This window comes from Mustela nigripes, chromosome 4 (genome assembly GCF_022355385.1).
Source record: "Mustela nigripes isolate SB6536 chromosome 4, MUSNIG.SB6536, whole genome shotgun sequence".
Lineage (NCBI taxonomy): Eukaryota > Metazoa > Chordata > Mammalia > Carnivora > Mustelidae > Mustela > Mustela nigripes.
This window is the reverse complement of record NC_081560.1, coordinates 45,448,981-45,464,532: the sequence shown is the minus strand read 5'-3', so window position 1 is coordinate 45,464,532 and position 15,552 is coordinate 45,448,981. Positions and strand designations below refer to the sequence as shown.

General features: G+C 49.8%; 1 protein-coding gene across 10 annotated transcripts in view; it reads left to right on the top strand.

Moving 5' to 3' along the window:
• Positions 1-15,552, top strand: part of MINDY4 (MINDY lysine 48 deubiquitinase 4) — a 122,084-nt gene that overhangs the window by 15,709 nt on the left and 90,823 nt on the right. For all 10 annotated transcript variants that reach the window (XR_009403778.1, XR_009403777.1, XR_009403776.1 and 7 more), the window contains exon 5: positions 1,246-1,673. Coding sequence is in view for 6 of the 10 variants with exons in the window: in XM_059396631.1 (XP_059252614.1) it covers positions 1,246-1,673 (428 nt within the window). In the remaining 4 variants the exon portion in view is untranslated. The remainder of the gene's footprint in view (positions 1-1,245; positions 1,674-15,552) is intronic.

Here is a 15,552-nt window from a genome sequence, read left to right as displayed (position 1 = left end):
GGTGGCTTTGGGAGATTTGTAGTGCCTAGTAATTTCCACTAGGCAAGAATACTACAGAATTAGCTGTTTCTATTCCAGCTTTGGCTTTACCATTTGGTTCAGGATTATTTCTGGAAATGCTGAGAGATCCCAAAGTTTAAACCCAGGAAGAGCTTCACAGGTTTATTTTTGTCCCTTTTACCTCCATTTCCCGACCCTAGGTTGGTAAACAACTTGAGTTCCCATTTTAATCATTGATAGTAAGAGAGGATATTTCAGTTGACTCCTTTGGAATTCCTTCATTTCAAACACTGAGCACAAGCCTTGAGTACTTACTCGGGGTAAGTCACTGAGCTGGATGCTCGGCAGGCACCAGAGATGAATGAAGACTGGCCTCTGCCATTCCTGGTCTGTTAGCAGGAGGGGTTAAGGCCCTGTGTGAGCAGGAACTGGGCAGAGGCCGTAGAGTGGTAGCCTATACATCAGGGTGGTTGACTGCCCTGATGGGTCTGGCTCTGTGCCAGTCCCTTCTACCGGCCTCTCCATTAATGCCACCATCTTGTGCAAGACAGATGCTACAGGTCCCCAAGCCCTCATCCAACCTTGGGGCCAAATGTGTTTTGGATTCAGGATTTCTTCATTATCAGAAAAGCAACCCTGTGCACAAGCCACATACCACCTAATGCCTGCGGCCGGGTTTGGGGTAGCACCCCGTAAGCAAAAATGTTATCATTTCTGCAACTTAAGCTATGAATAGCCACACTTAAGAAAGGACTGTGAGCAACCTCATGGCAGTTAAAAAGAAATCGGCACAGGATTCCAAAAGAAACTTGTTTTGGGAGGTTTCAGAAATTACAGATAGTGGATTGTGGGCTGGTTACATTACAGGTGAGGGTAGGGAGGGACAGAGAAGCTAGTAACTTGGCACAGGAGACGTGGCTGTGTGGTGGTGTGGGAATTAGAAGGTAGGCCTGAGCCTGGAGCTACAGCTTCTCTGGCTGCTGGGACATGCTCTCTGTGAGGGGTGTGGGAGAAGGGCTGAGCGTGCTCCTGGGCTCATGCAGGTGGAGCCCAGAAAGTGTTACAGAGCTGGGAGCCTGTGAGTACCTCCCCAGACCATAGGTGGAATTTTAAGAGGAGCTGGGGATGGATGAGAACGATGTCCTGGGGGAGGGAGCACCGTGGGCAAATGCTTGTAGTGGCTGGAGTATTTCCCCACCTCCCTTGAAGGGGATCCTTAACTGCTCTTGTGCTCGCCCCTTTTAGGATGCCCTCCGCAGACGCTCCCTGAGGCGGTCCTCAGCCTTGAGCAGCACGAAGCAGCCCTCCGAGGAAGAGAGCCGGAAAGTGCCCGAGCTCTCTGCCCATGCCCCAGCCTGTCCCATCGCTCAGGAGGGCCCGGCTTCCAGCCCTGGCTCCATTTCCAGGAGCCCCCTGGGCCCGCTCAGTGAGCTGACCTCAGAAAAGTGGAGAACCACGCCCAGCAGCCCCCCTCACTTGTCTGGCAAGGGGCTGCTGCGGAGGGGGAGCAGCAGGCGGCGAGATCTCGAGGAAGATAGCCCGGCTGTGGACAGTGGCCCAGAGGCCGACGGGATGCCCTTGAAGTTCTCCTTGCCAGGTGGGAGTGCCAGGCCAACCCAGGAGAGGCTGGAAAGAACATTCACCAGGCAAGGGAGCCAGCCCCTGCCCCTCAGGTGAGCACACTGTGCTGAGGTGATGGCCTTGTTCCTGGTGGCTCCTCAGCCTCTCAGAACGAGCCTGGGAAGTGGAGAAGGTGGGTATGGTCCCTCCACCGGGGAGCCAGTAGCCCAGAGCGCACCCACACAGGAGGCTTCAGGGAAGGTTTCCTAAAGGCAAGAAGGCTTTAGCAGATGGTTCCCAGACTGGCCTGCAGCAACGTGGCCAGTCCGGTGTGGTGGGAGAGGCATATCCTCTGGGGGGTCCCGCCCAAGATGGGATGACGTATCAGTGCCCACAAGTCTCTTCTGGGACATTCCCCCTCCCCCATCCTCCTTCTATGCTTTCACAATAGATCTTGATGATTCCTATATTGACTGATTTTTCAATGGCAAACCAACCTTACATTCCTGGAGTAAATCTTACTTGGGTATGATATATTATCTTTTTATATATTGTTTGATTTTATTTATTCATATTTTTATGTAAGGGTTTGTATGTAAATACAATGGTCTCTAAATTCGGGAAGGATATTGGCTGGCAAATTTCCTTTCCTTTCCTTCCTTTCCTTTCCTCCTCACTTGCCTTGTGAGATTGCAGTGTCTGGGATACGCTAGCAGGGCACGCCTTTTCTCTATCTCTTGAAGAGTTAGGCCCTTGGGCGGTGGTGGTACACCGCAAGCTAGAGTCCATGAACTCCCTTTATGAGTTAGGGAGCTGGGCCTACTCTGCCGAACACATCTCATGGCTAGGCCGTCTGATGCACATACATGCAGAAGTTTGATCTCTTTGGGATGGATAGACTTTTATGGTTATGCAACCTCTCTTTCTCTCTAGTAATGCTTACCGCCTTCGTGTCTATTTAGGTAGAGTGACCCCGGCCTTCCTTTGATTATAGTGTATCTAGGGGATGTCTTTTTCCATGATTTTACTTTTAACCATCCTGTAGCCTTTTACTTCGGGGTTCCAACCAAATCCTTCCCTTTTTAAAAGAAAATTATAATTTATTCAAACCAAACACACACACACACACACATACACACACACACACCCCAGTTCACCCATTTCTCCTGCCCCCCCCCCCCCTCCCCTCAGTCTTTTTTGGTAATCCCTCTTATGGCCACAGATTTCCTTCTGAGCAATGCTTTGTTTGTATCCCATGCGTTCATATGTCACACATTCATACGATTTAGTTTAAATATTTTCTAAGACCTGTTGTGATTTCTTCTTTTGTCGTGCAGGTTATTTACACCTGTGTTTTTCTGGTTTCTGCAAGTCCCAACTTGTTTTCCCTTCAGCCATTAGACACTTTTTATGATTTCAGCCTTTTGATATTTGTTGCGATTTCTTTATGGTTCAGTATATGTTTAAAGCTTATCTCTTATAAGCAGCATAAATTTGGAATTTTTAATCCTATCAGATAAATTTTCTTTTAGTGGGAATAATTACTGCGTTTACATTTTCCTTTTGCATTTGTGAGGATGAAAAGATCCGCGTCTCTTTTCCTTCATAGAGTAAGATGGTTTTCCCAGCACTGTCTACAGTCTGTTCTTTACCCCCGTGATTTATGAAGCCTCCTTTGTTCTTTCCTAAGTTCCCATTTCAACATGGGTCTGTCTTTGAGCTTTCTGTTGTGTTTATTGTCTTCTGTCCTTTTTTAAAAACGAAAAGCACATAACCACAGGTTTTATTACTCTGGATTTGTACTTGTAGCTTAGTATGTTGGTAGGGCCAGCCCCCGTTCTTTTCCTTTGTTTTAACATTGATGTAACTCCCTATAGATCTTTATTCTTTCTATAGGCCTTTTTCCTGTTCCCCAACACATGTAGCTTATTCCCACAAGAGGGAGACCTGGCTTGTTCCCTTGCCATAAGGGCCTGGCTTCCACATCATCCCGTGACTGTCTTTCTTGTCACTCAGGAGTTCTGGACTCAGAGTGGTTTTCTTTGACCAACTACCCCTCCAGCCCCACTCTTCTCCAGCCTGTTTGGTTGTCCTCACAGCACCTATCATCATGTGAAATTATTTTGCGTACTTATCCATTATTTGTCTCCCTCACAATAGACAAGAAATTTCCTGAGAGCAGGGACCTTTATATTCCCTGCTCCTAGACTAGTATTTGGTACATAGAGGGCATTCAACGAATATTTATTTAATACTATTACTCCTACCACCAACAACATTAACAAGATCAGTAAACTTCTGATACTGATCTCTTTTGTACAAGATATTCTTCTAAGTGTTTTAAGTAGATTCACTCTTTGACTTCTCATAAAGTCGTGTGAGGGATATGCCACTCAAATTCCCATTTTACAGTTGAGGAAACTCAGAGAAGTTGCTCTCCTTGCCTACGTGTTATTTATACACATAGTAAGAGGCAGAGCAGGGGCTTGAACCTGGGCAGTGAGCTCCAGAGTCTGGTGAATACATGAATGAATGGTTTCACCTCTGTCCCCGAATAGAAATCCTTTCCACAGTCTTTAGATGGTGACTGGCATCTGCTTGAACACCTCCAGCAATGGAGAACTCCCCACTTCCCACAGCAGTTTTGCATAGTTCTGACTGCTAGAAAATTCTTCCTCACACTGAGTTAAAATCTGGTTGCTGTTGTTTTGCCCTCCTATGCCAGAACCTGTGTGGGCTGGAGAGGGAATAGTGCCTCAGACAAAATGGGTTGGGAGCACTCTTAGGCTGTGGTGATCGAGGGAAGATGGTGGGTTGGGGAGCAAGGGGAGTGGCTGGAGTATCAGGAGGCCTGGCTTCCTCACTTTGCCCTGGGCTAGTCATCTGTTTTGGGACCTCATTGTCTCTGACTGTAAAATGTGGCCACTGGGTAGTTGATTTCCAGGTTTCCTTCAAGCTTGTACATTTTGCTGGCCTAGGATTCTCACTTCCAGAGTCATTCTGGGCCCTCTGCTTCAGTTGCCACCTATTTATTGAGTACCTACTGTTTACAGCCTCTTAGGAGGTATGGAACCTGGGCTCTAGTCTGTTGAGCTGGCCTGGCAAAACCATTCTGCCCCTAAGAACCACTGTGGCCTTGGACCAGTTATTAAACCCATGAAAAATGGTACAAACATCGTCTTACAGGAAGCAGGTAAAAGTGCATTCACAGCCCCTCCCCCCAGTACCCTTATCCTGATCACTCAACAAGCATTTTGGGGGCTTTGTGTTTGCCTGCCACTTAGTTTCTGTTTGCTGGGCACTATGCTAAGTCCTGGTGTATGTTGTCCCATTGGCTCTTTATAATCCATCAGCATGGATATTATGGTTGATTTTCCTTTCTTTGGTGTTCTTGCTAAAAAGTATTCTTCTCCTGAATTCTGAACAAGCTGGCAAATAAAACAAAGGGTATGAGTTAGGCTGGAGTAACACACACATCATTTCTGTGATCAATAAGGAGAAGAGGGAAGACACAGCAAATCATGATCATGAAGCCCAGTGGGCCCGGAGCTCCGCAGACTTCCTCTCCTCATGTCAGGCCTAGGGCAGATCAGCTCACAAGGCCACATGGCGGAAGGGGCTGTTCCCCCCCATCCCCGACAAAAAAGCTCCCTCTCAAGAATAATAGGGTGCATCTGAACTTCATGTCCCTTCTTTCTTTCTTCCTTCCTTCCTTCCTTCCTTTCTCTCTCTCTCTTTCTTTCTTTCCCAAATTAACCAGTCAGTTAAGTCCCCCTTCCTGCCCTTGGGTGCAGCACACAGCGGGGAGGAGAGTCAAGGCCTGCAGAAGGGTGGACTAGCAGAGCTCCCTCCAAGCTCCCAGAAGACCCTGGGAGTTGAGAATGAGCCTCCTCCCAGCACTTATTATCCCTGTGTTACAGATGAGGAAACTGAGGCCAGAGAGTTTAAGGAAACTGTCAAGGTTCTGGGTGGAAGCAGGTCCCAGGGCTCACAGTTTGGTGGATGGAGTGTGGGTTGGATTTCCGCTGCCTCTTGTCCCCTCGCCTGGGCATCTTTGTGCAGTGCATGTCCTACATAATTGTAGGACACCTTTGATTTAAAACCAGGCCAGAGTCACCTCCCTGCCCTTCCCAGCCTCCCTCCGTCAGTCCTGCCCACCCGCGCCCCCTCCCCATTTATGTCATTCAGTTCAGTAAATGGGGATGTGAGTCCTAGTGTGTATCAGATCCTGGGAGGGTCTGATCTTCAAGGTGAGACGTGTGCCTATGTTGTCATTTTAAAGCATGACAAAAGACAGTGAGGCGATAGCTGAGCAGGCTTGTATGTGCAGCGTTGCCCCTTCACCCAGGCCTAACAGAGCAGAGGGAAGGTGCCATGCAGAGCTGTCTCTGGGCCTTGCAACATGGGGCTCAGGGACGGCCCCAGAAGTCCCAGCTGGGGCCCAGGCAGGGGCAGGAGCGGGCAGCATGTGTCCTGGGTTAGAGGGCGCAGGCTCACCATCTGACCTGCTGAGATGTGGGGGGGCACGAATAGCTGTGCCTTCGGGCTCCATGGGTCTGACTCTGTTGCTTTGATCTTTGTTTCTTTCCTGTGTCCTTTGATCTCAGAAGATCCTTGGGAACCTTGTCGTGTGGGCTCCCCTCTGGGGGGTTGTGGATGTTTGGGTCCATCTGTCATTCATCCCTGACTCATCAGGGCTGCCCTTGTGGGGTTTCTGTGATGATCAGTGGGAAGTGCTGGGTCTCTGGCCCTGACCTGGGGGGAACGGCAACCTTTGCCTTGCTCTGCTTCCTGCCTTTGCTCCATGTCACGGGCAGGTCCTTCCTCTGCCCCTTTACAGACCTTGCCATCACCCACATGCCAGAGGCCAGAGCAGGTGCTTGGGAAACCCTAGGTGTGGGACTAAGGACTGGGAGAGGGGTTCTGTATTTATCAGTACCCAGAGCTTGGCGTCCCAAGTCTGGTGGCTCCCCACGTGGCCCTTTGTGAAACTCAGTGGTTTGGTTGGGATGACTTCACCTGTGGTACTTACAGACGTCTCTGGAGGAATGCTGGCCCGTCATTTCTGTGAGAAGCCCTCAGGACTGCCGTGGTGGTTTTTCTGCAGATTAGCTCAAAGCCTGTTCCACTGGGGATTTTGCCAGAGGAAATGGCTTCAACTTCCGTGTTCCAGGTGTGTGTGGGCCACACAAGCTCCGGCACTTACTGTTTGCCCAGCCTCCTTTGGAAACACAGTGTGTCATCATAGTCATGAGATTGAGAGGAATTGTTGGCCGTTCTTGAGGATTCAACCCACAGCAGTGGCCGCAGTGGCAGTCTTGAGGGGCCAGAGCCCCTGAGCAAATGTGTGTCTCCTTAGGCAGCTTGAGCCATGGGGCCTTGGAACTCTCGGGATGAAGCCTAGCAGTGCTTTTTTGTTTTGTTTTTTAAGATTTATTTATTTATTTATGGGGGTGGGGAGAGAATGAGTGAGCATGCAGGGAAGGGGAGAGGGAGAGGGAAAGAGAAACTTTAGCAGACTTCTCTCGCTGAGATCAGAGCCTGACACAGGCCTCGATCTCACGACCCTGAGATCACAACCTGAGCTGAAACCAACGGCCATATGCGTAACTGACTGCGCCACCCAGAGGCCCACAGGAGTGTGTTTCAACAAGTCTGCCAGGTGATGTGCTCCATGCTGAGGTTGGGGAACCAGTGCCCTAGACGCCAAGCCCGAGATGGAGGGTTAGTTGCTTGGAATTACTGGGGGTGCTCTTAGGGGAAAGGCAGTGGGGGAAGCAGGACAGGGCAGGGGATGGTTTCCACCAGGGTGTGGGGCCTTAGTCGGATCCCACAGGAAGATGCGAGGGTGAAATGACCCAGAGCTGCCCCACCATTAAGCTGGGAGGAGGGAGGAGGGCTTTTTTCCCATGTCAGCCATGGGCCAAGAGTTGCTCATCCTGGGCTGGGGTGGGCAGTGTGCCACCTCCTGGGTGAGTCTGGGGGAGGGTAACTCTGGAGACGGATGCCACCTTGAGCCATTAGTAGCCAACATAGATGGATGGCAGTTGAGGGGGGCACACTGAGGTAAGGGCCTCAGTGAGGGGGGCCCCAGCGCCCTCTCCATCATTCTCGTGGCTTCTTGTACACTCGCCCAGCCCCTGCTATTGTGATGGACAAGCTGTGGAGCCTGTTTGTGGACACCACCTCTGGTGCCTAGGACACCGTGCTGAGGCAGGCCAGACAGACCGTGAAGGGGAGGTCAGTGTGAGTCCCAAATCAGGCACATCAGCAGCCCTCCCATCCCAACACCGCAGCCTCTGTAGCAGGAGTGCCAGCTGAACGGTCACTGGCTTTGTGGCTCCGTGGCTCCTAATGTCCCATAGTATGTCAGACAGGAGGAACCTCTTGAGCCTTCTTTGGTGTGCAGCTCCCCGCCAGGGATGCAAAAGGAGAGAGGGCTCCCTTTCTCCGAAACCCAGGGCTTGCCGTGAAGCTCTCCATGCTTGGATGCTAGACTGTGGCCCTCTCAGAGGATGGACGAGCCAAGGATTAGGGAATGCTGTTGACAGGGCGAGGGGGCCTTGGGCTCGCAGAGGCCATGCGTCAGGCCAGCACTTCATGGTGAGGCAGTAACATCGGGTGAGGAATGCGACTTAGCTGCCTTGTTCTGCAGCATAGACACCCACCATGGCCCCAAAGTGTCAGTGACCCTGTCTCTGTGTCCATTCAGGGACTTGGTGACTAACAGGCGGTGGGGTGGTGGCTGGCAGAGTTTTCAGCGTTTGTAGAATGGACAGTAGGTGGCGGCAGATCTTCATGAATCTTCAGGACTCCAGAGACCCTGGCTGGTGACTGCATTCAACAGGTGCTCACCAGACCCCTCGCAGGGCAGGCAACTCTGAGGAGAGTGCTCTGGGTCCCTCCTGGGTCCCCAGGCCCCTCCCAGGCTCCCGATCCTGAGCGGGGGACCGGCAGGCACCCATATGCCTGGCTGCGTCCTGATAGGGAATAAATAATGCCATCTGGGGCCTGGCAGGGGCTCAGCCGAGGATGTGGTATTTGTGGTTTATTGACTGTTCCCCATACCCGAGCATCCCAAGTCTGACAACATCTGCACCGCATGGGATGAGTAATGGGTGGAATTTCCATTTTAATTTATCTCTGCACGTTATTTGGACATGATGTCAGACTATAAAGGTTCGGAATTAGCTGCCTCTTGAAACATACACACGATGCAGCGGCTTGCTGTGTGCCAGCGGCCCCGTGTGAACAGGTGGCCTGGCCGGGGCTCCCGTGCTGGTCCAGCTTCCCCTTCATAGTTGACTCCTCGGGGACCTCTCTTCTGCAGTGGGTATGGCTGCCCGGTGCTCAGCTGGTTCCCCCCATCCACCCTGAGTGTGTGTCCCCGTCCACGCTGGAATACCAGTTCTCTCATCTGAATGCGGGCCTCTTCCCAGCATGCGCAGGAGAGTAAACATGAGACACTGCTCCTGTGCATGTCACAGGCCCCTCGGAGCCACACGGGATAGGACTAGATGACCTTACCCTGTGTGGTAACTGGAGCTGCTAGGTACCTTCGGCTCCAGAGCGCCCAGCAATTCTGTCCGGTGCATCTCCCGGGGCAGAGGGACTTCTCATAACCCAGATTCCCTTTGAGATCCTCTTAGTGCGGCTAAAGAGGTGAGAGTGCGTCCATGCCTCTTCTAGGAAGGGTGAGTGGTTTCATTTTGTCCATCTCTGGACATCAGAGTGACAGAGATCCTCCTCTGATCACATCTGGGCCTTACCAGCTCTGCCCAAGCCTTACAGCTCTGCCCAAGGCACACAGACTGGGAATCCACTGCTGCTGGATGGAAGGAGGCTGTTAGGGCTCAGGGATAATTTTTGGGAGACGACTGTCAGCAGAGGGGGAAGTATGTGGACATTGCTTTTTCCTAAGTGCTTTCTTTCCCCCTCACTCTGTTGCTGCTCTGCCGGTTAGCTCACTAGACCCTGGCTACCAGAACTGCAGAGGTCAGCGACAGGGCCATGATGAGCGCAAAGCAAGCGAGTCATTCAGGGTGTGGAATTTAAGGAGCATAGGTCCTCAGCTTGGGGGCCCATCTGCAGTGTGGACACCTGCATGAACCTGGGAGTGGGTGCCTTCTTATGTTCTGTACCCCAGGTGCCGCGCCTGGCTCACCCCAGTCCTGGCCTCATCCACAGAGTCTCCATGCTTCTCTTCTGCTCAGGATCATGGACAACCCTCAGTATGGCATAGTGACCTGATACCTCACCTTTACTTCTGTGAAGTCCTCGAGGACCCGAGCGGGCTTCCTCCCTCTCCCTCCATCTCTCTCTCCGCCGGCTCCTTCCCGCCCCTTCCTCCTTCCCTCCCTTCCTGGCTTCTTCCCTTCCGTTGTTTTTCCAGCCGTATCCTTGGATCTGGCCATAAACGTGGAGCCCATGAGAGACTGTACATAGCAAAGACATAGGAAGGGACAATTATGCTGATCTGCTTGGGGGCAGTGTCATAAAACTTAAACTGATCATTTTAAGCAGAGTTGGAACAGTTCAAAGCTTTATTCTCAAGTTCGTTTGTTGGTATTCATTCATTCCCTCACTCATTTTTTCATTCATGCATTCATTTAACCAACCATCCACCTAACCAATGCACCAACCCACCAACCCCACCCATTACAACTGTGATGTCCTGCATTTAAGTCATTTTGAGTGCTCCCTTCTTTAGGAAGCTTCTTCAGATCTCTTCCCTGTTCCCAACCCTGGACATGGCCCCCTTCTCATTCTTCTCACAGTGCCTGCCACATTGCAGAGAGCTGACAGGTCACCTTGTTTCCCCTGCTGGACTGTCAGCTACCTGAGCATGGTGGCGAGTTCTCTGTGGTCTGTCCTCCCTCAGCTTTGCTCAGAATTGTTCCACACTCACTGGATGGAGCTGAATTATTGGCTTTGCCTTGAGGAGGAAGAAGTGAAGTGTGAGGTCTTCCCTTCACTCAAGGAACATGAGTAAGAGTGGGATGAGTGATCTTGCAGACAGAAAAAGACCTACAAGTACCAGGCAACATTTGTCCCAGGCTGGATGGATGGCGCCCATTCAGATGGAACAGGGTCTTAGAGGAGGGATGCTCCTGGACTGGGCCTTGAAGGGTGATTCCATTTGGGGAATAGCCAAAGGCCTTACTTCTAGGCCTGGACATACTCATGGCCCTTCTCTGCTTTCCTCCAAACTTGAGATTTCTTGAGAAATGTCTTGCTGGTGTTCTGGGAAGTCTCATTCCTCAGAGCGAAAGCAGCTCTTTTACTTTTCCTCAGCCCTTTGTTTCTGGAGGCTATCTTGGGTCCTATTGCATTTGCAGCCAGTTGGGGATGATGTGCACATGTGGGGGCTTATGGAGAAAAGAGCCTAAGCTCATAGCTTTCCCTGAAGATTGGGAAGACACTGTGATTTAGGGAAAAACTGGGCATCCTTCTTAGCACCTTGAGTAGAACTCTGATAGGCTGACTGCCAGGGAGCTGGGGACAGAATGCCTTTCTGTTCTGATGGAGCGGACCTTCCCTCGTGACCCCCCGAGCTGGTTTTCCCAAACAGCGTCTGTGGGATAGAACACTGCTGTGACTCACTGGGGCTGGAGCCTCTACCGAAGAAAGATGGTCTTTGATCCCGAGTTCTGTCAGGAACGTTTTGGTCAGAGGTCTTCAAATCACAAAGATGACCTGCCAGAGCAGTTTCCTGTATAGCTGGATTCCATGTGTGTGCCTCATTCCAGAAAATTCTACTTTGTTTTCTCTATTCATTCCACAAGAAGTTACTAAAGCCATAGGATTCCTTCCATTTCCTGTTGAGGCCATTTTTGTAACCTTGGGCCCCTCAGAAGTGGAGCCTTTTCCTAACAGAGTAAACAGTTTTTGATCTCAATCTAAATATGTGTTATTTAATTTTATTCAACAAAGCATTTACGAAGTGTGCCTTGCTTGCTCGGATAGTGTTGGCGAGAGAGGTGATGGATAGGTTCCTGCCCCACAGAGGCTGAGACATCCATGCAAATGACTGTCCTACAGGATTAAAAAAAGGCAAGTGACAAGGGGACAAGGATGGAAAGCCATGGAGCTAAGGTGTGGATTGTTTCAGGGATAACTAAGCTCTTGATTTTTTTTTTTTTAAAGATTTTATTTATTCATTTGGCAGAGATCACAAGTAGGCAGAGAGGCAGGCAGAGAGAGAGGAGGAAGCAGGCTCCCTGCCAAGCAGAGAGCCTGACACGGGGCTCGATCCCAGGACTCTGGGATTATGACCTGAGCTTAAGGCAGAGGCTTTAACCCACTGAGCCACCCAGGTGCCCCTAAGCTCTTGATATTTAGTGAGTACTCATATTTGACAAGCTCCGTGGCAAGAGACTTAGATGTGTTACTTTATTTAATCCTGACAGCCACACTGGGAGAGTTACTGGCTTCATTTAATAGGTGGGGAAACTGAGGCACAGAGTGACTGACCAGTCTGAGTTCATGCAGACAGTCTGGCTCTAGGAGCCTCACTCCTAACAACTGTCTTCAGGCACCTGTATTGAGAAGAAGCGGTGTTGGAATGCTGACATCGGTAAGGAGTTGGAGAGTTGGTCTGGAAGTTCAGGGAGAAGATCCATCCCGAGCTGAGAGGACAGAGTAAACAAACGCAAAGAGGTGGATGTGTTGGTGTAGCTCGAACACAGGGCACGTGCGGGGGACCAGGAGGAGAGGAGACTAGAGGACGGGGCTGTGCCTTGAGAGCTGGCTCACAGAGCAATAGAGGGATAGAAAAGTGTCTTGAGTTTTCAGTTATGTGGGTGTTGTTTTTTAAAAAATTAGTTAGAGCTGTGCTTCAGAAGATCACTCCAGGGGTGCTGCAGGCTTAAGCAGGACCGGTGGCAAGAGCCAGACCTAGAAGGCGGGGTGGGCTCTGAGCTGACCATGCCAGAGGGTCGAAGAGCAGGACACCTGGGAAGAGAACCTATAGGAGGAGGGCTGGAAGGCTGGGCGTGCAGGGAACAGAGATGGGGATCCAAAGGGGAGGCACTGGCAGGGTTACAAAGCAATGAGGAGTCAGATCCTGGGCATGTCCAGCTGACCTTCTGTTTCCACAGAGTGGGGCAGAAATGCAGATCCTGGGGAAAGGCTGGATGAGAAGTGTCTGGCAGGGACTGGCATGGGACGAAAAGCTGATGTCCTTGGAGGGATGGACACTGCCAAGGGTGCATGATAAAGGCACCTGGGTCCAAGTTCTGCAGGGGAGAGCCATGTGTTTGTTGTGATAAGGCAAAGCAGTGATCAGAGCAAGAGGTAGACTGGGGAGGTGAAAGAAGAGAGAGGGTCAGGAACTTGACAGATTTAGACCCTTAGGGGAAGTTGGGCAGGTCACCAAGTTGGGTGACGGAAGTGGCTTTGGAAAGAGCTCTTTCAGTAGGATACTGGGGGCAGCAGGTCAACTCTAGCAGGGTGAGGAATGGTGTGGGTGAGGTCAGATATAGGGAACACAGAGCTTTGTAAAAGTGTAGAGGGGAAGGGAAGCATAGGGACACGATGGCAGCTCAAGAAGGGAGAGTGTTATATCCAAACTATGGAAAGAGCCTAGATATCCATCAACAGATGAATGGATAAAGAAGATGTGGTATATATACACACAGTGGAATACTATGCAGCCATCAAAAGAAATGAAATCTTGCCATTTCCAATGACATGGATGGAACTAGAGGGTATTATGCTGAGCAAAATAAGTCAATCAGGGAAAGACAATTATCATATGATCTCCCTGATATGAGGAAATTAAGAGGCAGGGCAGGGGTTTAAGGGGTAGGGAAGGAAAAATGAAACAAGATGGGATCGGGAGGGAAACAAACCATAAGAGACTCTTAATCTCATGAAACAAACTAAGGATTGTTGGGGGTTGGGGGGCAGGGATTGGGTGGCTGAGTTATGGACTTTGGGAAGGGTATATGCTATGGTGAGTGCTGTGAAATGTGTAAGCCTGACGATTCACAGACCTGTACCCCTAGGGCAAATAAAACATTATATGTTAATTTTTTAAAAGGCCGGGGCGGGCGGGGTGGGGTGGCGTTGTTAGGGATCAGGGTCCTTTTTCCAGGACGGAGAGATGTGAGCATGTTTGTAAGCCCAGGGCTAGGCGCCAACAGCAGAGGAGAAACTGGCCATTCACAGAGACTCTGAGAGGCAGGAAGTGTGTTGCTTGGGTGGGGTCTGGGAAGGGCTGCATGGACAGTATCAAGATTCATTTTCTACCATGCTCAGTAATGGTAACTGATGTGATGATGGGCCTGGGGCATTGCAAGTTCTCAAAGGAGCTTTTCAATCCCGAGTGAAAGAGCTGATTCTGCTCAGGAGAGTTTTGGGGTTATTTGACGTTTCTTCCAATTACATATAGCTTTGTTAAGTTATTGAGGACTGCCGTTTGGAAAACATGGCATTTTACTGACTTCTGAGACCTCGAAACATGGCTCCCCATCTTTAACACATTTAACGACTTTCAGAGTGGTGAGCTTGAAAGAATCTGAGATTTAGAATTGGACAGATTTTTCACTTACTAACAGAGTGACCTTGGCACAGTGTTTTTGTTCATCTCTTTGTTGGCTTAGTTTCTTTGTCTAAGAAATGGGATGATACACTTGTCTTTATGGGTTTGTTTATGGGTTTGAACAGAAGAAATAATGTATATAAATATTTAGCCCACAGTAGTTATAAATCCTAGCTTTCTTTTCTACTATTTGGTTATCCAAAAACACCCTGTTTCTTAAGTGTGTATTCCTGAGTAATAGGGAATTTTATAAGAAAAGGATGGAAAAGTAAGATTAGAGCTGGATTATGGGGGATTGTGATTGTCAGAGAGAAATGTTTAGATCTGTTTTACAGGCCACAGCCAGAGGCAGTGAAGACAAGAGCATGACCTAGTTCCTGTGCCTCAGGACCCGTGTCTCTCATGGGGCCAGACACATAGTAGGTCTTCAGGGAGCATTGTGGATTAAATTTGCCTTCATTAAGCCATTTATTCTCCTTTGCACTGAAGGCCAAGATGAGGCTGGGCCTTCATTTGAAAGCTCTGAAGGTTGACATAGATGTGTGCTTCTGCCTTTCTCTTTTCTAGAAGTTCTTGCTAGGCCACGTATGGACAGTGGGGGGCATGGTAAGCTATCTTTGGCTGGGCTCCTGTGGCTGTGATCCTCCATGTAGAGGCTTCCGTACGGGGCCCTGGGGCTTCATTTGATTCTTAAGGAGGAGGAAAGAGAAATGGGAAGTCCTTGAGAGAAGGATGGCATTCCTGTCACTGACCGTGGTGCTTCCTTTGGTCTAGTGTCACTTTGTTCAGCTTTTCTGCCTTCAGATAAGGTTTCCTTTGAATGAGGGGGAAAAAAATCAACCAACTGGAAAAGTCTTTGAATGGAAACCATGACCATCTTCTCTGCTATCCTCTGAGACTGGAGGCTCTTTTTCAGGGCTTACAATCACCTTCATAATTTCATGTTCATCTCCTCACGGAGCAATGGTGTACTGAGCGCTCATGTTCCAGAAGCTGCTCTATAGAGGGCAGCTGAACTTAGGATGGCATTTTGACAAGGGGTTAGGAACCAGTGCCCACAGAAGTCAAGGAAATCCATCCGGGTTCTACAACCCAGAGTCTCTCCCACACCCCCAACCCCCTCCCAGCTTCCGGACAAATCCCAGGTCCCTTCTATCCTAGATGTGGATGTCCAGGCACCCTTTAAGACCCACTATGCTCCTGGAAGTATTTTAAAAGAAGAAACAAGAAGTTGAAAGTATCTACTTTAGATAAAAAACCAAAAGCATTCAGGGTAACTATTGAGAGATATGAATTTAGTGCCATTGTATTGCCTGTAAGGTGACTGTTACTGTATATGGTCTCTGTTCCTTTCTGATCTACCACTTGTAGGCTCTCTCTTTGCTTAGAGGACCCCTTTCAATATTTCCTGTAGAGCTGGTTTGGTATTTGCAAATTCTTTCAGTTGT